This window comes from Strigops habroptila, chromosome Z, assembly GCF_004027225.2.
Source record: "Strigops habroptila isolate Jane chromosome Z, bStrHab1.2.pri, whole genome shotgun sequence".
NCBI lineage: Eukaryota > Metazoa > Chordata > Aves > Psittaciformes > Psittacidae > Strigops > Strigops habroptila.
The window spans coordinates 75316010-75333011 of record NC_044302.2 but is presented as its reverse complement, the minus strand read 5'-3'; the positions used below and the strand labels follow the sequence as shown (position 1 = coordinate 75333011).

At 41.4% G+C, this 17002-nt stretch overlaps 1 protein-coding gene across 21 annotated transcripts in view; it reads right to left on the bottom strand.

The window, feature by feature from the left end:
- The window catches only part of ARHGEF28 (Rho guanine nucleotide exchange factor 28), a 122337-nt gene that overhangs the window by 19646 nt on the left and 85689 nt on the right, over positions 1-17002 (bottom strand). For 18 of the 21 annotated variants that reach the window (XM_030511919.1, XM_030511920.1, XM_030511901.1 and 15 more), the window contains 13 exons: positions 16623-16873; positions 15583-15705; positions 15088-15205; positions 13983-14237; positions 13239-13315; positions 12334-12512; positions 11554-11648; positions 10507-10689; positions 7691-7819; positions 6926-6993; positions 3495-3533; positions 3361-3408; positions 1104-1583 (listed from right to left, as the gene is read on the bottom strand). In XM_030511919.1, coding sequence (XP_030367779.1) covers positions 1104-1583; positions 3361-3408; positions 3495-3533; positions 6926-6993; positions 7691-7819; positions 10507-10689; positions 11554-11648; positions 12334-12512; positions 13239-13315; positions 13983-14237; positions 15088-15205; positions 15583-15705; positions 16623-16873 — 2045 coding nt within the window. The remainder of the gene's footprint in view (positions 1-1103; positions 1584-3360; positions 3409-3494; positions 3534-6925; positions 6994-7690; positions 7820-10506; positions 10690-11553; positions 11649-12333; positions 12513-13238; positions 13316-13982; positions 14238-15087; positions 15206-15582; positions 15706-16622; positions 16874-17002) is intronic. The other 3 variants (XM_030511903.1, XM_030511905.1, XM_030511922.1) reach the window with 3 other exon arrangements.

Below are 17002 nucleotides of genomic sequence, written 5' to 3'. Positions count from 1 at the left end.
ATTTATATGCCTCAAGCATTACAATAATTTAGGTTTTGTACAAGAGCAGGAGACAAAACGTATCTTGCAAACGCAGCAGCAAAGCATAACAAAACACAGAATCTAACACTTGTAATTTCCATCTCCTCAATTTAATACCCATCAGTCTAAGTTTGGCTTCTATAGGGCACCCATCTTAAAATCACAGAATGATTGAGACTGGAAGGGATTTCTGGAGGCTATCTGGTCCATCCCCTCTGCTCAAGCAGGGCCACCCAGAGCAAGCTGTCCAGGACCACGACCAGATGGCTTTTGGGTATGTCCAATTATGAAGACTCCACAGCCTCTCTGGCTAACCTGTGCCAGTGCTTGGTCACCTTCATAGGAAAGAAGTGTTTCCTGATGGTCAGACTTCCTCTATTTTTGTTTATGCCCATTGCCTTTGGTCCTGTCACTGGGTGCCACTGAAAAGAGCCTGGCTCCATCTTCTTTACACCCTCCATTCAGGTAGTTATATACATTAATAAGAACCCCCATAAGCCTTTTCTTCTCTAGGCTGAACAGTGTCACCGCTTTCTCACAGGAGAGATGCCCAGTCCCTCAAACAAATTTATGGCCCTTCACAGGACACCCATCTGCCTCCCTCCAATCTATTCCCGCATCCCTTACACCATAGCTCTATGTCTCTCTTGTACTGGGGTGCCAGAACTAGACACAACACCCAGGTGTGGCCAGAGGGGAAGGATCACCTTCCTTGAGCTCCTAGCAATACTTTGCCAGAAGACAACTAGCCTTCTTCATGGCCAGGGCACACTGTTGTTTTATGTTCAACTTAGTGCCCACCACGACACACAGGTCCTGCAAAGCTGCTTTCCAGCTGCGTGCCCATCTCAGTATATATTGATGCATAGGGTCATTCTTTCCCAGGGGCAGGACTTTGCACTTATCCTGGCAAAACTTTATGAGGTTCAAACAAAGCCCTTGGATATGCCTGAACCTCAGCTTTGCACACGCTCACTCGTTACATTACCAACCAACAAAACCCAGACATACTAGTCTATTCATCAAGGAAAGTCTCTCTAGGTCTGCAGTGGGGGATATAATTAGAGCAGGGAACCACACACCTCATATCTCCCTGTGGATGACAACAGGCTACTCTGAGGACCATGCTTCAGGTGCCAGAGCAGCTTCTTCTGCATGTTCATACTGTCTCTTTCTCTCTCCACCATTTTCTGGCCCTCCTGGAGCCTCTCCAAACTCTGCTGGTACTCCTGCAGCTGCAGCGCCAGCCCCTGTTGGCTCCTGTCCAGCAGCTCTTCCTGGCACCTGCACTCCCTCTCCCGCTGCCCCAGCCGGTCCTCCCTCGCCTCCTGCTCCCGCTGCCGCTGGTCGCATTCTCGCAGCCACCGCTGCTGCTCCTGCTGAAACTGCTGCTTCAGTTTGTGTATGTTGGCCAGCTCCACCCTTTGTTTTTCCAGATTCCGGTATTTCTCTTGTTCCAGGAGGAGGTTTAGCCGAGAACCATGGCCTCGACCAGTCTTCTCATTCTCTTGTAGGAGTAACCTATGGAGCTCTCTGTGGCTGTCTTGGATAGCTAATGCTGCCTAGACACCACAACAAAATTAGACATAAATGTTTAAACATTATCATTAATCCATTTCTGTATTTTTACATTACGTAAAAATGCTTCAACCTCCCATAACATCAGCACTTAACACTTTTTGGGATGTTATTCCTCATGGAAGTAGCGAAAATTCTATGTGCATGCTTTACCAAGAGATGCTTCTAGAAGCATTAAACCATTTCAAGCATTTCTAACACAGCTTCTGGTTTACACTTAGTGTTATTATATATGTTTATGTTATAGCTGTGCATGTGCACTTCACTTACAGCTGGGGTCCTGTTCTGTCAGATGTTAAGACACACAGGAAAACTGATTTTTCATGGTTGAAGAGGGCATTAAGGCACTGGGAATGCTACACTCACCAAAGTATTCCTAACACAGATATGGCTTATACAGTTAAAACTGTACTGTTTCCAGTACAGCTCACTCCAACCTTAAGGTTTTCCTTGCTAAGCTGCAACAGCACAGTCCTACTAACAACAGTCCTACAAACACCTGCCAAAACAGTCATGTCATCAGGGCCATACTGCTACATGCACCTGACCAAGGTACCTGTGCTAGCAGAAATCTGCAGTAGAGTAATGATTTTGGTTTTGATGTTTCAATAGTTTACTTTATAACCGCGAGTGCTATATTCCATCTTTAACAAGGATGTTGTGACATCGTTTGCATTAAAGACCGTGCCATCTTTCAGTAACACAAAAATAAATAGCTGGGATTAAGAAGAAAGAAAAGCAAGAAAGCCCTAGATCTGCTGAGGCACTTATTGCACAGCCTATCTTCACGAGCTGACATGTGAATTTACTTCAGCAGACATTCCCAGAGAATTCCCACAGCCCCGTTAACCCATACCGTCCACCCCAGAGTTTTTAACTTAACTCAATGTGCAATTCTCACTTTTCTTGGCTCTACCTCTAGCATTGAGCCAGTTCCAGTGATTTATAAACAGGGCAAGGACGGGACCCTCTGCTTATTTTTCTGCACCTTACTGCTAATTCATGGTCTGAACAACTAAGGCATGATCCCAAGCCTTACTTTACTGCCCCTCTGGTGTTCAGCTATTTGTTTTTCAATTTAAAAAAAAAAATAAATTTGCTTGAATTGCAAGCTTTTTATTTTGTTTATGCATTGCTTCCATCTCTTTGACTTCTAAAACCAAGGTTTCCAGGATAATTATAAAATATGCTAATGTTAAGAGGGTCTAAAAATTAAACATACTCCAACGAAACAGTTAAAAATAAAACTGCACCTAAATAAGAAAAAATAAGTCAAACTTAGCATGAAAGAGGCAAAAATGTGAGAGTAAGGCCCTACAGAATATACATAATTACTGAGATTGAAATATCTCAAATGGGTTGAGTTTGCTACCTAAGTGGCAGAGGCACTGTTTACTAGTAGCCAGGATATTATTCTGAACAAAATACTAAAGTTTTTCAATATTTTGAACGATAATTTCAGAAATCTGTACATGAAATTACATCACTTCAGCTGGAGCTATCATCATTTTCCCCTAAATTTTCTGACTGTACACACATCTTTCTGGGGGCAGACTGATCTCCAAGCAAGTATTACTCAATTCTTAAAAGAAATCTCTCACTGATACAGAATAAAATATATTGTATGACAACTTATTCAACAGTTGCTAGAGGTGAGCATACACTGACATAATATCTGTAAGTAGGGCAACATGAAAACAAACCTTACGACATGAATTATTAAGACTAATTACTCTACAAAGTTAGCAGTGGAGTAGTTACCTGCATGCTATACAAGAGACGGGTTAAGTTCTGGATTGCTTGTACAATCTAGAAAATAAAAGAGGATTTTCAAAGGTTTGACCACTGTAAACTAAATAGTTACTACATTCTGTCTGGGGTTTAAATAAACTCACCTCTGTCCCTGTAGATCCTGGGAAACTCATACTTCCTCCCTAAAATAAACACATGTTACTTTATAAAGTAGTTTTTAACTTCAGAATTGTATCATCTAGGTATTTCTTTTAAACTAGTGGAGACATTCATATCACTAATATATGCAGTGCTGAGTCAAATGTTTTTGTGGGAATGTGAAAAAAGACAGAAGCAATAACCTACGAAGACTAATAATTCATCAACACTGGAGTTTCCGTGGAAATCACTGGAGATTCTAAGCACAACTGTAAAAACAAAAATATTTCATCCACAATTTTAATCCTCTCGTGACTAATGCTACAAAGACATTTCCATTCATTCTTTGTTTACTTGACAGTTTTGAAATACAGTAACCAGACTTCTGTACATACAGCACAGTGGGTTTAGATTACTTATAGTAGAATGAAACAGAACAAGACTCTTCAAAAATAGAGACATTAATGTAGCAAGAAGCTAGCAGAAGTCACATTAGGGGGCTAGAGCGAATGCCTCAGATGTGCTGGGAGGTGCTGAGCAACGGCTGCATGCCTGCTATACTCTGCAAAACACACCAGCGTGGTTACTGTTGTCTGCTGCAGGGAGGCTCAGCCACTTCACTCTTTCCACCTTGCACCCCTTTCCTAAGCAGCTTTCTAAATTTATGGGGTGAAGCCACCCATAATCCCTGCAGCATGAAAAACAGCTCCTCTGAGAAAGGGTGAAACAGCAGAGAAATAAACCACAATCCCTTCTGAGGCTATGCTGACAGACTTCCTGTATGATTTTTCACCTTTTTTTTTTCAGCGGAGCAGAGGAGGGTTTGGGGAATATTTGCGCTCTCAATCTGATTCTCCTAAGTTCTCTACTGAGTCTCATTTTCCACCACAGAGAGGAAAGCAGCTGCTCCATTTAGCTGCAATAACTGAAAATGAAGATGAAAAAGACCAGGCCCCAAAACACAGCTCAACACAGACAAGCTAGAGGGAAAGGGAGCACCAGCTGAAGCATTTCCTCCCCTCCTCTGCTCTCTTGCTCTCTATCTCCCTTCAGTTTTTCCCTCCATTCCTTCTCCACATCTTCACCCTGTCCTCTACTTCTCACTGCACCCTCGAGCCACGTAACAGCTCTGCTATGAGAAGTAGAGGACTTTGCACAGATACCTCTGTAGAGCACAAGTACTGACACAAGGCAGCTCCACTTCCTTTGCTGGGCAGTCAACATGGTCAGTGCACAAGGAGGAAGATCAGGGCCAAGAGGGAGAGAGAGGAGAAAGAGGTGTTGGCAGAGTGAGGAAGAGTAAGTGTACAAAGGACAGTCCGCATGCTGAACAAGAGTGGGGCTTCCTTCAGTTTCTGAAGCCCTTTCTAAATTTAGTACAGGAGGTGTACATGGGGATTGAAGGCTTAGCTGGCTTTGGCCAGCCCAAGAGCCTGCCGTCTCACTGCAGCACCGCTTGAGTGCTGGGCAACGAGCCCAAGGCAGGTTTTAGTCATGCTAGCCAGGGTAACTGCCACTGCGCTGCTACAGCTTCAGCACAAGCCTTGTAAGCCCAGCTAGGTCTAAAACAACATATTCAGCTGTTTAACCTGTGCTGTGGGTCACCACCAGCACACTAGCACTGTGGTTCAAAGTGATGAGCAGCACTGGAGATGAGGACGGTCAGATCCCAGGGCAGACTGCATGCACAGTGCCTCACACAATTCCCCAGAAGTGCGATTAAAAGGCAGGAGCAGGGGCCATGAGATGGACCTCCCTCACCTGCCCACTTGGAAGCCTATGTGTTGCACAGACAAAGTTCTCCCTTCCGATGCTTGGTCAGCATGTAACCCCCAAGATGGAGGTTTCTGCTCCGGCTGCCCTGCTCTGGGTTTCACAAGCTAGCTGGCCCGAGCCCGGTGCTGCCACCCCACAACCCCAGGGCAGCACACCCCGCCGCCGAAGGCAGGCAGAACATCCTCCGCCCTTGAAAGCCCTTGCCTTGCGTGTTTTGTTTGCTCGTTCTGCCACCTCCTGGTAAGTCTGATTTTAACGTGATGAGATGTGACATGAGCCTTGCCCAAATAATAGGCCAGACCATTACTTATATACCTATATTAACTTAGGGTGGAAGAGTTTGCTACAGGTCCCTCTAGTCCAGATGCAGCTCAAAGTTTAGCTAGCTTCCACGTTAAATGAGATTGCTCAGGGCCTTCTCTAGGCAAATCTGGGAAACCTGCAAGGGTGGAGAACACAATCTCTGGACAACCTCTTCCTGCTTCATCACCCTCACAGTCATATTTCTTTCTTTTTTAAACTTATACACGGTCAGAATTTCCCTTGCTGCAACTTGTAATCTTGGCAATATTTTCACGTGGAACTTCTAATGGGCTAGGTCTGAGTCCCTGTATGCTCTACTAGGTTATTTTATTTCCCCTCATCTAGCTTCTGTGCTCCCTCACTTGGACTTCTGCTTTCATCCCAGTTTTTACACACACGCTCTTCTTCCTACTCCCTTCTAACACAGCAGTCTGATAAGATGTCTTACAGCTGAACATGAGGCAAGGTTATAGGGAGATTAGTGTATTAACAAGAGTCTTCCAGAAATAGCTAAGAAAAAAACAAATAAGGCTTCAGGCAGACAAGCCGTCTTTCAGATCTGATGCAAAAACTGTAGCTAATGCTAAGTATCCCCTTTTCTAGCAAACTTCACTTCCCATTTCAAGTAATGTATTTCTCTTTTTGTCTCTCTCCTTTATTCCTTTTGCGGTCCTGCTTCTCCACCTAAAGACTCCACAATTACAGTTCACTTTATTTACACACAGTAATTCATGCTAGTCTTACTCCAACACTTTGCTGCTACATGAAATCCGCCATTCCTCATTTTGTCCAGAACTGACTTCTGATCCTCCTTTTTCCCCAGATGTTTATGAGCTACAGGACTTTGAAAAAAGGGCACTTTCTCTTCTATTCTCTAATCACTCCACTTTGTTTTAATTCAAAATTCTGAAGCAAGCTGGTGTAAGACAATCCATCCTATTTTATGTGCTTGTTCTCAGGATAAAGTTTGCCCGATGCAGGACGAAGGAGGAAGTAGAGGGAATACTACTGTTAAGCTCCACAGAGATGAGGTATTGAATGATGACAGCAGAGAACTAGGCTCTTAAGTGGCCCACACAAGTGGCATGAAAACACTGTGGTTGTTACTACAACCAGCAATCTGTAAGCCTGTCAGGAAAATTGTTCTGTATTTTGATTGTTTATGATTGCTTTTTTAAAAATTCATTATTAATTGCAGATACTGTATTGAAGTATCTGAATTTGGGTGAAATGTGCCTATCCCATGCTTTGTATTTTGGAACAACCTTTAGGTATCACACAAAAATTTGGACACCATTTACATTCCCAGTGCCCAGAGTGCTATGTGAAACACAGGAAGAAAAATTGATTACAGTACCTTATCCTCTAGATTGGCATCTGCTATTTCCTTTCTGACACTGAGATCAACTTCAGATGATTCTGCAACTGACAAATAAAGCCCCAATAAAATGCAAGAGAAAGGTATCAAAGGATATTCTGACTAGAGAAACAAAGGGCAAACCTTTTTACAGCTACTCGCAGAATGCTGAAAATAGAGATTTACACAATTTGGAGCTATAAAATGGTTTCTAGGCTGAGGACATACAAATCTGGAAGCCAGGATGGCACAGGTGGGACAATTCAGGTTTTTTACCTTAAAAATTAGTAGTGTTTCACTTATGAAAGTTTGGAGATAAGTACAGCTGTACCATTAAAAATACTCTGCCACAATCGTTTGTTTGCATTTTTGTTACAAGAAATTCATGCTAGCTTTTACAACTGAAATTACTGGAATATCAGTACCAATTTTCAGGCCTTCTGACAAAAATGAGCTGACTTGGGAAATGGCCTATATTGCAATATAGATTTGCTGTGGAGTTCAGCAATAATGGTAAGAAAGTGTGTAGAGATATGCAAATCTCACTCAATATTGCTGAATGCAGGCATGTCCAGTGGATTCAAACCATTCATTTACTTAAATGAAGTTACATGACAATTTAGCTGTCTTTGCCCAAAGACAACTTTTATTACATTATTTTCTATTGATTCTGCCACAGACTGAGAAAGCTTTCAAAAAAAAACCCCAACCCAGTATCCATTATTTTAGCACTCTAAATATGTAAAAGCCTCAAATTTTACTCACCACCAGGAACAGATTCCAAGATATCATTGTCACTCAGTCTGTGCCTCACACTTAATTCCTCAATACTTTCTTCTAGGGATCTGTCTGTTTCATTCTCTTGTAATGTTACAGCAACATGGAGACTTTCAACTAGAGAGGAAAACACACAGAATTACAGAGGCCCATTAAATGGCTCCTTAATGCATAAACCAATGACATCAGATCATAATTTAGCTTGGAAGGGATTTCAGAGGTAATCTACTCCAATGCCCTACTCAAAGCTGGTCGAACTAAACTGGGTTGCTCCGAGCTTTGCACAGAGAAGCTTTTAACATCTCCAAACATGGAAACTTCACAGCCTCTCTGGGCAACCTTTTCAGGTTTTTGACCACCCTCAAAGTATACAATTTTTCCTTTCATTTATTGGAATTGCCTGTGTTCCAACTTGTGCCTCTTGCCTCTCATCCTATCACCAAGTGCCTCCAACAAAGATCTGGCCTCTCTGTATCCTCCTACTAGGCCGCTGAGGACAGCAATGAGAGCCCACCAAGCCGCCTTCTCTCAACACTAACAGACCAATTATCTCAGCCTCTCCACAGACATCATGTTCTCCAGTCCCCTAGTCATCTTGGTGCCCTTCACTGCATATGCTCCAGTTTGTCAATGTATCTCTTGTCCATGGGGGCCCAGCACTGGCCAAGGCACTCCAGGCAGGGCTCACCAGGGGTGAATAAAGGAAGTATCACCTCCCTCAACCCCCTGGCAACTCTCCTCCTAAGGCCCAGGACATAGTTGGCCTTCTTTGCCAGAAAGTCACATTGCTGCCTCACAGTCAACCTGCTGTCAAGTAGGACTCCCAGGTCCACTTCTGCAAAGCTATTTTCTGTCTTGTCAATGTCAAGCCTGTACCAACACATGAGATTATTCCACCCCAGATGCAGGAATTTGCACTTGTCTTTGTCAGATTTCTAGGGGTTTCTCTTAGCCCATTTTCCCAATCTATAGAGGTCTCTTCAGCACACTGATCACATCATTTGGTGACAGCCATGCATTTGCTAAGAGTGTATTCAATCCCTTGGTTAACTTCATTAATAGATATATTGAACAGTATTGATCTCAGGAGCCACCCAAATGGGAATTCCCTAATAACATGTTGCCAGCTGGACATCCTATCACTGATCACAGTCCTACCAGCCCAGCAGTCCAGCCTTATTTTCCACCCAGTTATGCAGTCCACATCTCACCAATTCAGCTGTAAGGATACTACAGCCAGTGCACACACTGGTGAAGTTGCATGCAAGGTAAACAACATGCACTGATCTCCTCTCATCACAAGACCAGTTAGGTTCTCAGACACAATTTGCCTTTGATGAATCCATGCTGGCTGTTCCCAATCACTTCCTTCCCGGTCTTGGAAATGGCTTCCAAGAGGATTTGGTCTGTCACTGTCTCAGAGATAGTGGTGAGGCTGACTATTTTGTAATTCCCTATATATTCCATTTTGAAGAAGGATGTGATGCTTGCTTTCTTCAAGCCATCACAAACCTCATCACTGTGACCTTTCAAAGATGATAGAAAGCAGCCTCGCAATGACATTGGCTAGGTCCCTGAGCAGCCTTTCATTTATCCTGTCTCATTTCATGGATTGGTATATATCCAATTTGCTTAAGCACTACCTAATTCTATCCTTCTCTACTTCTTTATCCTTCTCTACATTACTGTGGGCAATGTCTTATTCCTACAGAGTCTCCTTTTACCTCAGGCACTTGAAATTTCTTTTCTGGAAAATGATCCCCACAAATTGCCTATATCGTAAGCAATTGTAAATACTTTACAGTGTGCTGAAGAGTCCTTCAATCCAAGACATCACCAATATTAGCATGAGAGAAAGTGAAAATTAAAAGCAGGCAGAATAGGTGTGTAAGTATAGGCTGCCATTTTAGCTAACATACTTACTGTTGTATCACTGACATATTACTTAGCCAAGTTTTCTCAATTTTATCAACAAAATGCACTTAGCTTTAGAATGATGAAGAACTTCACTGCTTTATTGGTTGAAATGTTATTAGCCCACAGCTCTCACTTTAGGTGATAGCTGCTGAAATCTTGTAGTCCTTCTCAAAGAGCATAGGTCCCATGCTGGATACAGCTTAGTTTACCAAGACTATTTTCAGCTGAGCTTAGCTGAACTTCCAAACTAGGTAAGGTGCCCACAAATACCATTCCCTTCCTTCCTTTGGAGGACAGCCCTGTAGGTAGCATAAGGCTATCATCTGTTAGTATGCAGAAAAAACATGGCTCCTACAGCAATTCTGGCAAGTGTTTCTTTGCAGATCTGCCCAGATCATAGCATCATAGAATGATTTTGGGATGATAAGGCACCTTAAAGAGATCATCTAGTTCCAACTCTCTGCCATGGGCAGGGACACATCATCTGCAGTTTGGTGTGTATATGCCCTACATGATTCTGATCTGTCATCAAATCCACCAAAGTAAGTGAAAGTGAGGGACTAGATGCAATCTCATACTGTGTTCTGCTTCGCAGGGCTGTATTGCAAAGAGGACAGCTAAGGAAACAATCCTCAGGTGCAACCTGTCCTTGTCTGCTTGTATATGTTTTTATGCACTAAACATATCTCTTATCTTACAATCTGGCAGGTACCATCTCATGCATCTGACAAGTATATATCTCTTCAATGCCCTTTGCCAAGTTTTGACGCTGCCAGTTCTTCAGACTTGATAGAATAGCAACACATGGCAATATGGCTGTACTTTGGTACCTTGAATTATCTCCCCATGTGAAGAGCCACCAGCTCACTCTTGCCATGCAAACTCACCTTCTCTGAGTGCTGCTGCCAGCAATGCAGAAGCCTGCGGAGTTTCTCCAGAATCAGGTTTAATAAGGAGGTAAGGTTCCACATGAACATCCCCAAACCCACTCATATTTCCCAGTTCTGCATAGATATGCAACTTCTCTTCCAAACAGCTACAGATCTGCTGGTCCTGGTTACTCAGTGCTTCTGTCAATCGAAATGAAACACCATATTAATATTTTTTATCATGCAGGCAAAGCACGTTCCAAATACACCCTTCTTATCCTTATGGCACAACATAGACATTGATGACTCAAGCTAGGCCTTTTTTAAGGAACCAAAATTCATTCCATAGTCTGTCCTTATGAAAGCTGGTAAAGACCCTTGCAGAGAGTCAGGCCAGTGCCCTAACCTGATGAAGTGGCCTTGGCTGCACGCTGGGGCCCTAACTACCTCCTGTGCACTCATAATGATCAATGCTGGAAAAGCTCTTGGTCCAGGCAGCCAGAAGATGCACTGATTCAGTGCCTCAACATCAAAAAACACCTCTTCTCAGCAGAGGATGCACTTTCCTGTGGCTTTCTACAGGAAGGATATGGCTGTAATTTCTCTCCTCAACAGCAGCATAAAGGTGTGGAATTTAGGTGTGGGGGAACCAAGGAAGCAGAATTTATCCCTATTAGCTACATTCTCAGATGAAAATAATAGCAGCAAAGGATGAAATGCCATAAATAAGCACAAACCCGCACAATCACTTAAGATCTGGTTACTTCCATGAACATGGAACTACCTGGCCCCGATGCTAATCTGGGAAATTCAGTGTTTATTCTGAAAGCATCCATTTTTCTTTTTCATATTTATGGTTATGTGGCAAAAATATGAAGTGTTTGGGGAAAAAAATGGTTCTCTTTCAGTAAACTCACATTATACCATCAGACCACCCCAGCTTCTTCCACTGTGGCTCTGCCTACCGAGCCACTCTGAACCCAACAGCCAGTATGGGAACATGATTCACTCATCCTGAATTGTCAAGATGCAGGAGCTACCAGAGGGACAGGAAAGGCACCACACCTTGACATTTCTGAATTCTGCATGCTTTGGCCTCACCAATACGTCTGTCTTCATCAGATTCACTCATTTTTCCTTCTTCTTCTTCCTGTGGACAACTTCAAACATGAAAGAAAAACAAAGGTGGATAAACCAAAATCTGCACATCATATATTCATCTTCAGTACAGTGTTGTGTTCATAATAAACAGAACATAACACCAGCACAAACTTTTGCTACAATCCACAAGCATGCCATCTGTCTGCTTTTTTAAAAAGCAGCCACTGACATAAACCAGACTGAAGGATTCCTTTTAATTCTGGTAAGGCTGCATTGTCCAGCGAACGGGTGGTTGGACCTCATGCAGGTTTGCTGTACTAAGCATAAGCTTGGGCCCCATGAGGGGCAATGCTTTCCCTGCTATTCTTAAGGAACTGACACCAAGATAACAGGCATGATGGGGGATTTCCCCAAAATGGTTGTATGGACACGTGCAGGACTCTTGAAAGCATCCAGTGCCAAAGGTAAAGGTGAGAGAACCTTACTATGGCTGGTAAGTAATACCATCTAATGGGGAGTGGGAAGGGTCTGCTGATTCAGTGGGAAACCAGAAGTAACATGGGAAGTTTGGCAGAAGTGATGGTGAGGTTTTGGGGCCTGTGAATCCTGAGCTCAGTGGAAATCCCAACCTCAAAGGATGGATCCAGTGCAATGCTGAACAGAGAGCATGCTGCCACAAATATCCAACCGACCTCCTGTCTGCTTTGGACTGCCAGGGTGAAAACCAGAAGCCTTTTGCTCTACCTTTCTACTGCATCTTGAATACACCTCATCCAGTTGTTACGTTCTTCTTTGGAGTTGGTATGAACCTCATACATCTCAGGCCCTGCAGATGAAGCGCTGATCAGAAACATCCCCCTTTCTTCATTGGCTACTTCTCTTACTATGAGTCTCTGAAGGGAGATAACAGAAGGCTTCTGGTCCTGGGGGAAAAAGTCAGAGCACATGCAAATAATAAATGACTCTCTTAGGAAACATCACACTTTTAAAAGAGCATGATTTTTCAATTAATTGGACTAATTCTAATCCTGGTGTAGTCAGACTACACATGTTCTCAGCAGGTATAAGAGACTGCAAGTTTTGAGTATTCAGGCATCTTTATAAACTATTTTTTAATATATATTATAATATTTATGAGCAAATAAAGCACTGGATATGTGACAAAAAGCAAATCCCAGAGGCTAAGTGATACTGAGGCACAGTATTCATATAACATTTTTATAATTTGCGAACTTTTCTCCATAACCTTTCCTACATTTTATGTTTGTTTACTACCACAGTTGCAGTTAAAATTATTCTTCTGGTTTGTTTTACAGAACCAGAAGTTAAAATTTGTTTTAGATACTTGAAAGAGCCTGCTTTACTTCCCACCTTCATAATCAGATGAGGCATGACACTAAAAATATCATTCTGTAATTTGCATCCTTCTTCCTAAAAGAATTACTTAATTTTGAAAATAAACTTAATTTTTGATATATTGATATCTGTTGATATCTATATTAATATTACTGTTCTGAAAACATTAGCAGGATTTAACCTTATGGGGAAAAAAAAAAAAGTTGGGAATAACCTATCAAAGGACTTAATTTTTGAGAAATATATGAATAAATGTGCAATGTGTATATTCAAACATCTGATAATATACTTACAACAGCTGCAAAGATGTATTTTTGATCTTTTTCTTGTAAGAACAGTAGTACATCAGTTAGAAGCAAAGCTAAGGTGTCTTAAAATGAGAAAAGGAAAAGAATGTTTTTTAAAATTGAAAGGGAAAATAATGTTTGCTATTTAAAGTTATTACAATTATAGTAAAACCAGTACTCTCTCTATATATAGTATATATAATACAATTAAAGTATATGGGCATATGGACTAGACTGAGAGCAGCCCTGAGAAGCAGGACTTGGAAGTGTTGGTTGACAAGAAGGTCAACATGAGCCGACAGTGTGTGCTCGTAACCCAGAAAGCCAACCGTGTGCCAGGCTGCATCAAAAGGAGCGTGGCCAGCAGGCCAAGGGAGGTGACAGCACAGGATTTTTCATGAATTATTTTCAACAGCCAGTACTGTGAACAATATTACTGTAGAAGTCAAAACTCTATGTTATAGGATGAAACTGTAAAGCAATGAACTAAAAGGAGAGGACTGAAAGAAGAAATGTAGCTGACGGCTTTGTATGTGAACTTGTCTTGTCACCCATATATATACTGGATTACCCAGAAACCATGGCAGCTTCTGCAACTACTCTTCTAGCAATTAGTCGCATGTTTTCAATATCTCAGAAATTTTTGTTTGCAGTACATCATAGTAAAGTATTTTCATTCTTAAACAAATCAATCTTCATATGTTATTTGTAAACAAAGAGTTAAAGGACTTTACTGCTCAGATGGAATACCTTTGAAACGACCAGTCGCTGTCTTCCAGTACACTAAGCCTTCATGAAGAAGTATCCTCTCTTTCCTCATTAAGTCTTGCTTCCTAAAAACATGGCCATTTTTCAGCTTGGTATATGTTTTGTTTTCAGTTCTACTGAGAATTTCCAACAGCTTTTGCTTTTTCTCATACTCATTCACTTTCAAATCTACTGCTGCAATCACATCCTTAATTAGACAAATGGCTTTGCACAGGTCTTTATGTTCTTCTGTCCCTTCTGTATGAAACAAAAAATAAACATGTTAGTGGTCAGGATATTCAAGATAAGATATCATCCTTGCTTTCTGCGAGCATGATGCAAAGTTTAAATTGATAAATATGCCATTTTAAGTTGAACCTGGCAATTAATTTACTAGAAATATTAGAGGCATCTGCCTTTGTTTGACTTGCTTATTAAAAGATGACATGTACCTCAGATGTATTCATAGTCAAACCAACATGTTGAATAGTTTCTGACATATTTATGAGCTGTTAGCATTTAAAAAAATTTTACTGGCTAAGTAAATCATATAATATATTGAACCCTTGAAACAGGATTGGAAGCATAAAGGGTTTGCATTTGGTTATACAACTTTCTTCAATGCTTTTTACTGCCCATTTAGGGGGGCAATATCTCTAAGTTATTAGTATTTCTAAAATGCTCTACAAAATTCCATACGTCATTCAAGCTTTGTTTGAAAAACTGGTGAATAATTTACAAAACATTTACCTAGCCCTACTTACAAGAGACTCTACCAGAATTAATTTCAAAGAAGGTGCAGATACATGCCGGAATTAGTTCACATCCTCTAGTCAAGGTCTTCTCCTAAAACAAGTATTCTCTTCTAGACTTCTATGGCTTACTCAGCTGGAATACTGGAAATCTTCACAGCCCAGCCTTGACAAAGACTACATTCAACAGACAGCCAGTTTAGGTGACATTTGCCTGAACAAAAGTTATTTGCCTGGCCCTGGTTCTCTACAGAGCAGTGAATTTCACATTTTGTTACATTGCAGCAGTGTATATTCCTTTAGTTAGAAATGTGCTACAATTCCAGACATGAAGCAACACTTTTGCTTTTATTCACCTTTCGAGTATTGCAATATCCTTTCAACCAGAACAGGGTATTTGGTGATTCGCTGGGTGACAAGCAAAATGCACTCAGGGATTCCTCGGCGTCGTGCCAACAAGTTACTATTTCTCAGCTGCAGAAACAAATACAGTAGTAAATGCATATTAAACCACCGACTAATAAGAAATATGATCTAAATGCATTAGAATAAACTAAGGCAAAATGCTTGGTTATCTGAACCATCCCCAAGGAACATTTGCTGTCCTGAGGTATGAGGTGTACCATACCAGGAACATGTGTGTAATGCACACTGGATGCCAAAGCTTCCTAAAATTTGAAAGAAAAATGTAATTTATCGGCTCACTGGTTAAGGAGGAAAAACTTTTGCCATTTTTATTGGCCATTAAAAGTGAGTTCCTGAATATGATTTCAATCCTAAATCTAAGCAAAAGCTACGTGTCCTTTTCCTGAGCATTTTGTCAACAGCAGTCTGTTTCCACATAAACTTACTTTAATAAAATTCTGGAACTTCTTGTTTTGTTGCAACTCTTTGAAGAGATTAACAGCTTCTTTTTGATGGCTGCAAAACTCTCCATATATTTTCTTCATTTTAGTTGCATTTTCCTCTGAAAACTGAAGAAATTAATAAGTGAATTGTGCTCATTACTGCACCTAACAGGAAAGCGTATACCTTTAATTCATCTATTTTGTACAAATACAGAACTTTTATGCTACTTGTTTCTCAAGTTCTCTGAATTTCACTAAAAAGGCCTGCCACTAAAGAATAAGCTGGTTTTAAGAGCAAGAAGAAGGCAGCTAGGTGGAGCACAAGCAACCTCCACTACAGTCTTGGCAATAACAGCTAGGACAATTATTGTAACAGCGCTTCCTTCACCTGTTTGCAAACACAATCCCTTTAGGCTTATTTGCGCTTGCCTGGTCTCCACACCACTTCTAGAAAAGATAAATGGTTCAGATGCTTTATTTCAGTGGAGTGAAAACTGACTGACTGAGGAGAAAAAACACACTCTTCTGATTGCAAAGAACGGAAGTGTGACCAGCAAGCAGATAGTCACCTGTTCTACAGCCACCATAGACACACTGTGACCACCCCTTCTCTAGCGAGCAGCAACTCAAAATTAACTGTGCCAGATCTCCACAAGAAATGAAAGAGTAGTTTCTTTCCCAGTTTCTTTTCAATTCTTCACACCTCTGCTCAGCTGTTAGAAAAGTGATTCCATTGCTTCAATTTTTGGAGTCCATGATAGGACTGCAGCAGCCTCCTACCGTGAACAAGACCAAGTTCATCACTTTCCTTGCCACTTGTACCACATAGGTAGAAGTTCATCCCAAGTTCATCACACTTACCTCTTATTAATGGTCTTCTCTCATTGCTATTTCAATAGCCTGCAATAATCTGGAGGGAACAGCCTTTAAATTTTATGAGGTAACCATAACCCTCTTCTTGCCCACAAAAGTTTTAAAGTAAATAAATTGTTCAATTTGGGAACCTTAAGTATATAAAGGATTAACAGAGCTGACGCTTCTACCTGCTGCACAAGGATGTCTCCAATTCTGCTGATGACGAAATTACGTTCACTCCCTGCCTCACATGATTCCTGCCGTCTCTCCTTCATTCTGCAAAAGAATTGCCTGTGCATCTCCAGCAGCTCATCTAAGCAGGGGAATATTCTGTCCACTGTGCTGTGGTCCAGCTGCAGTTCTTCCTTCATCCCTTTCCTGAATATTTCAGACATAATAAACAGGGTATGGATGTGATGCACTTCAGTTTGCATCAGCTCTGCAGTATAAAAGAAAACAGCATAGTATTATAACCACCTGAACATTTTGCACACCTAAGACAGACTTTAGCAACATTCAAATACACAGGTTTTTTTCTGTGTGAGCCTCAAATCTAATAGGTTGTGTC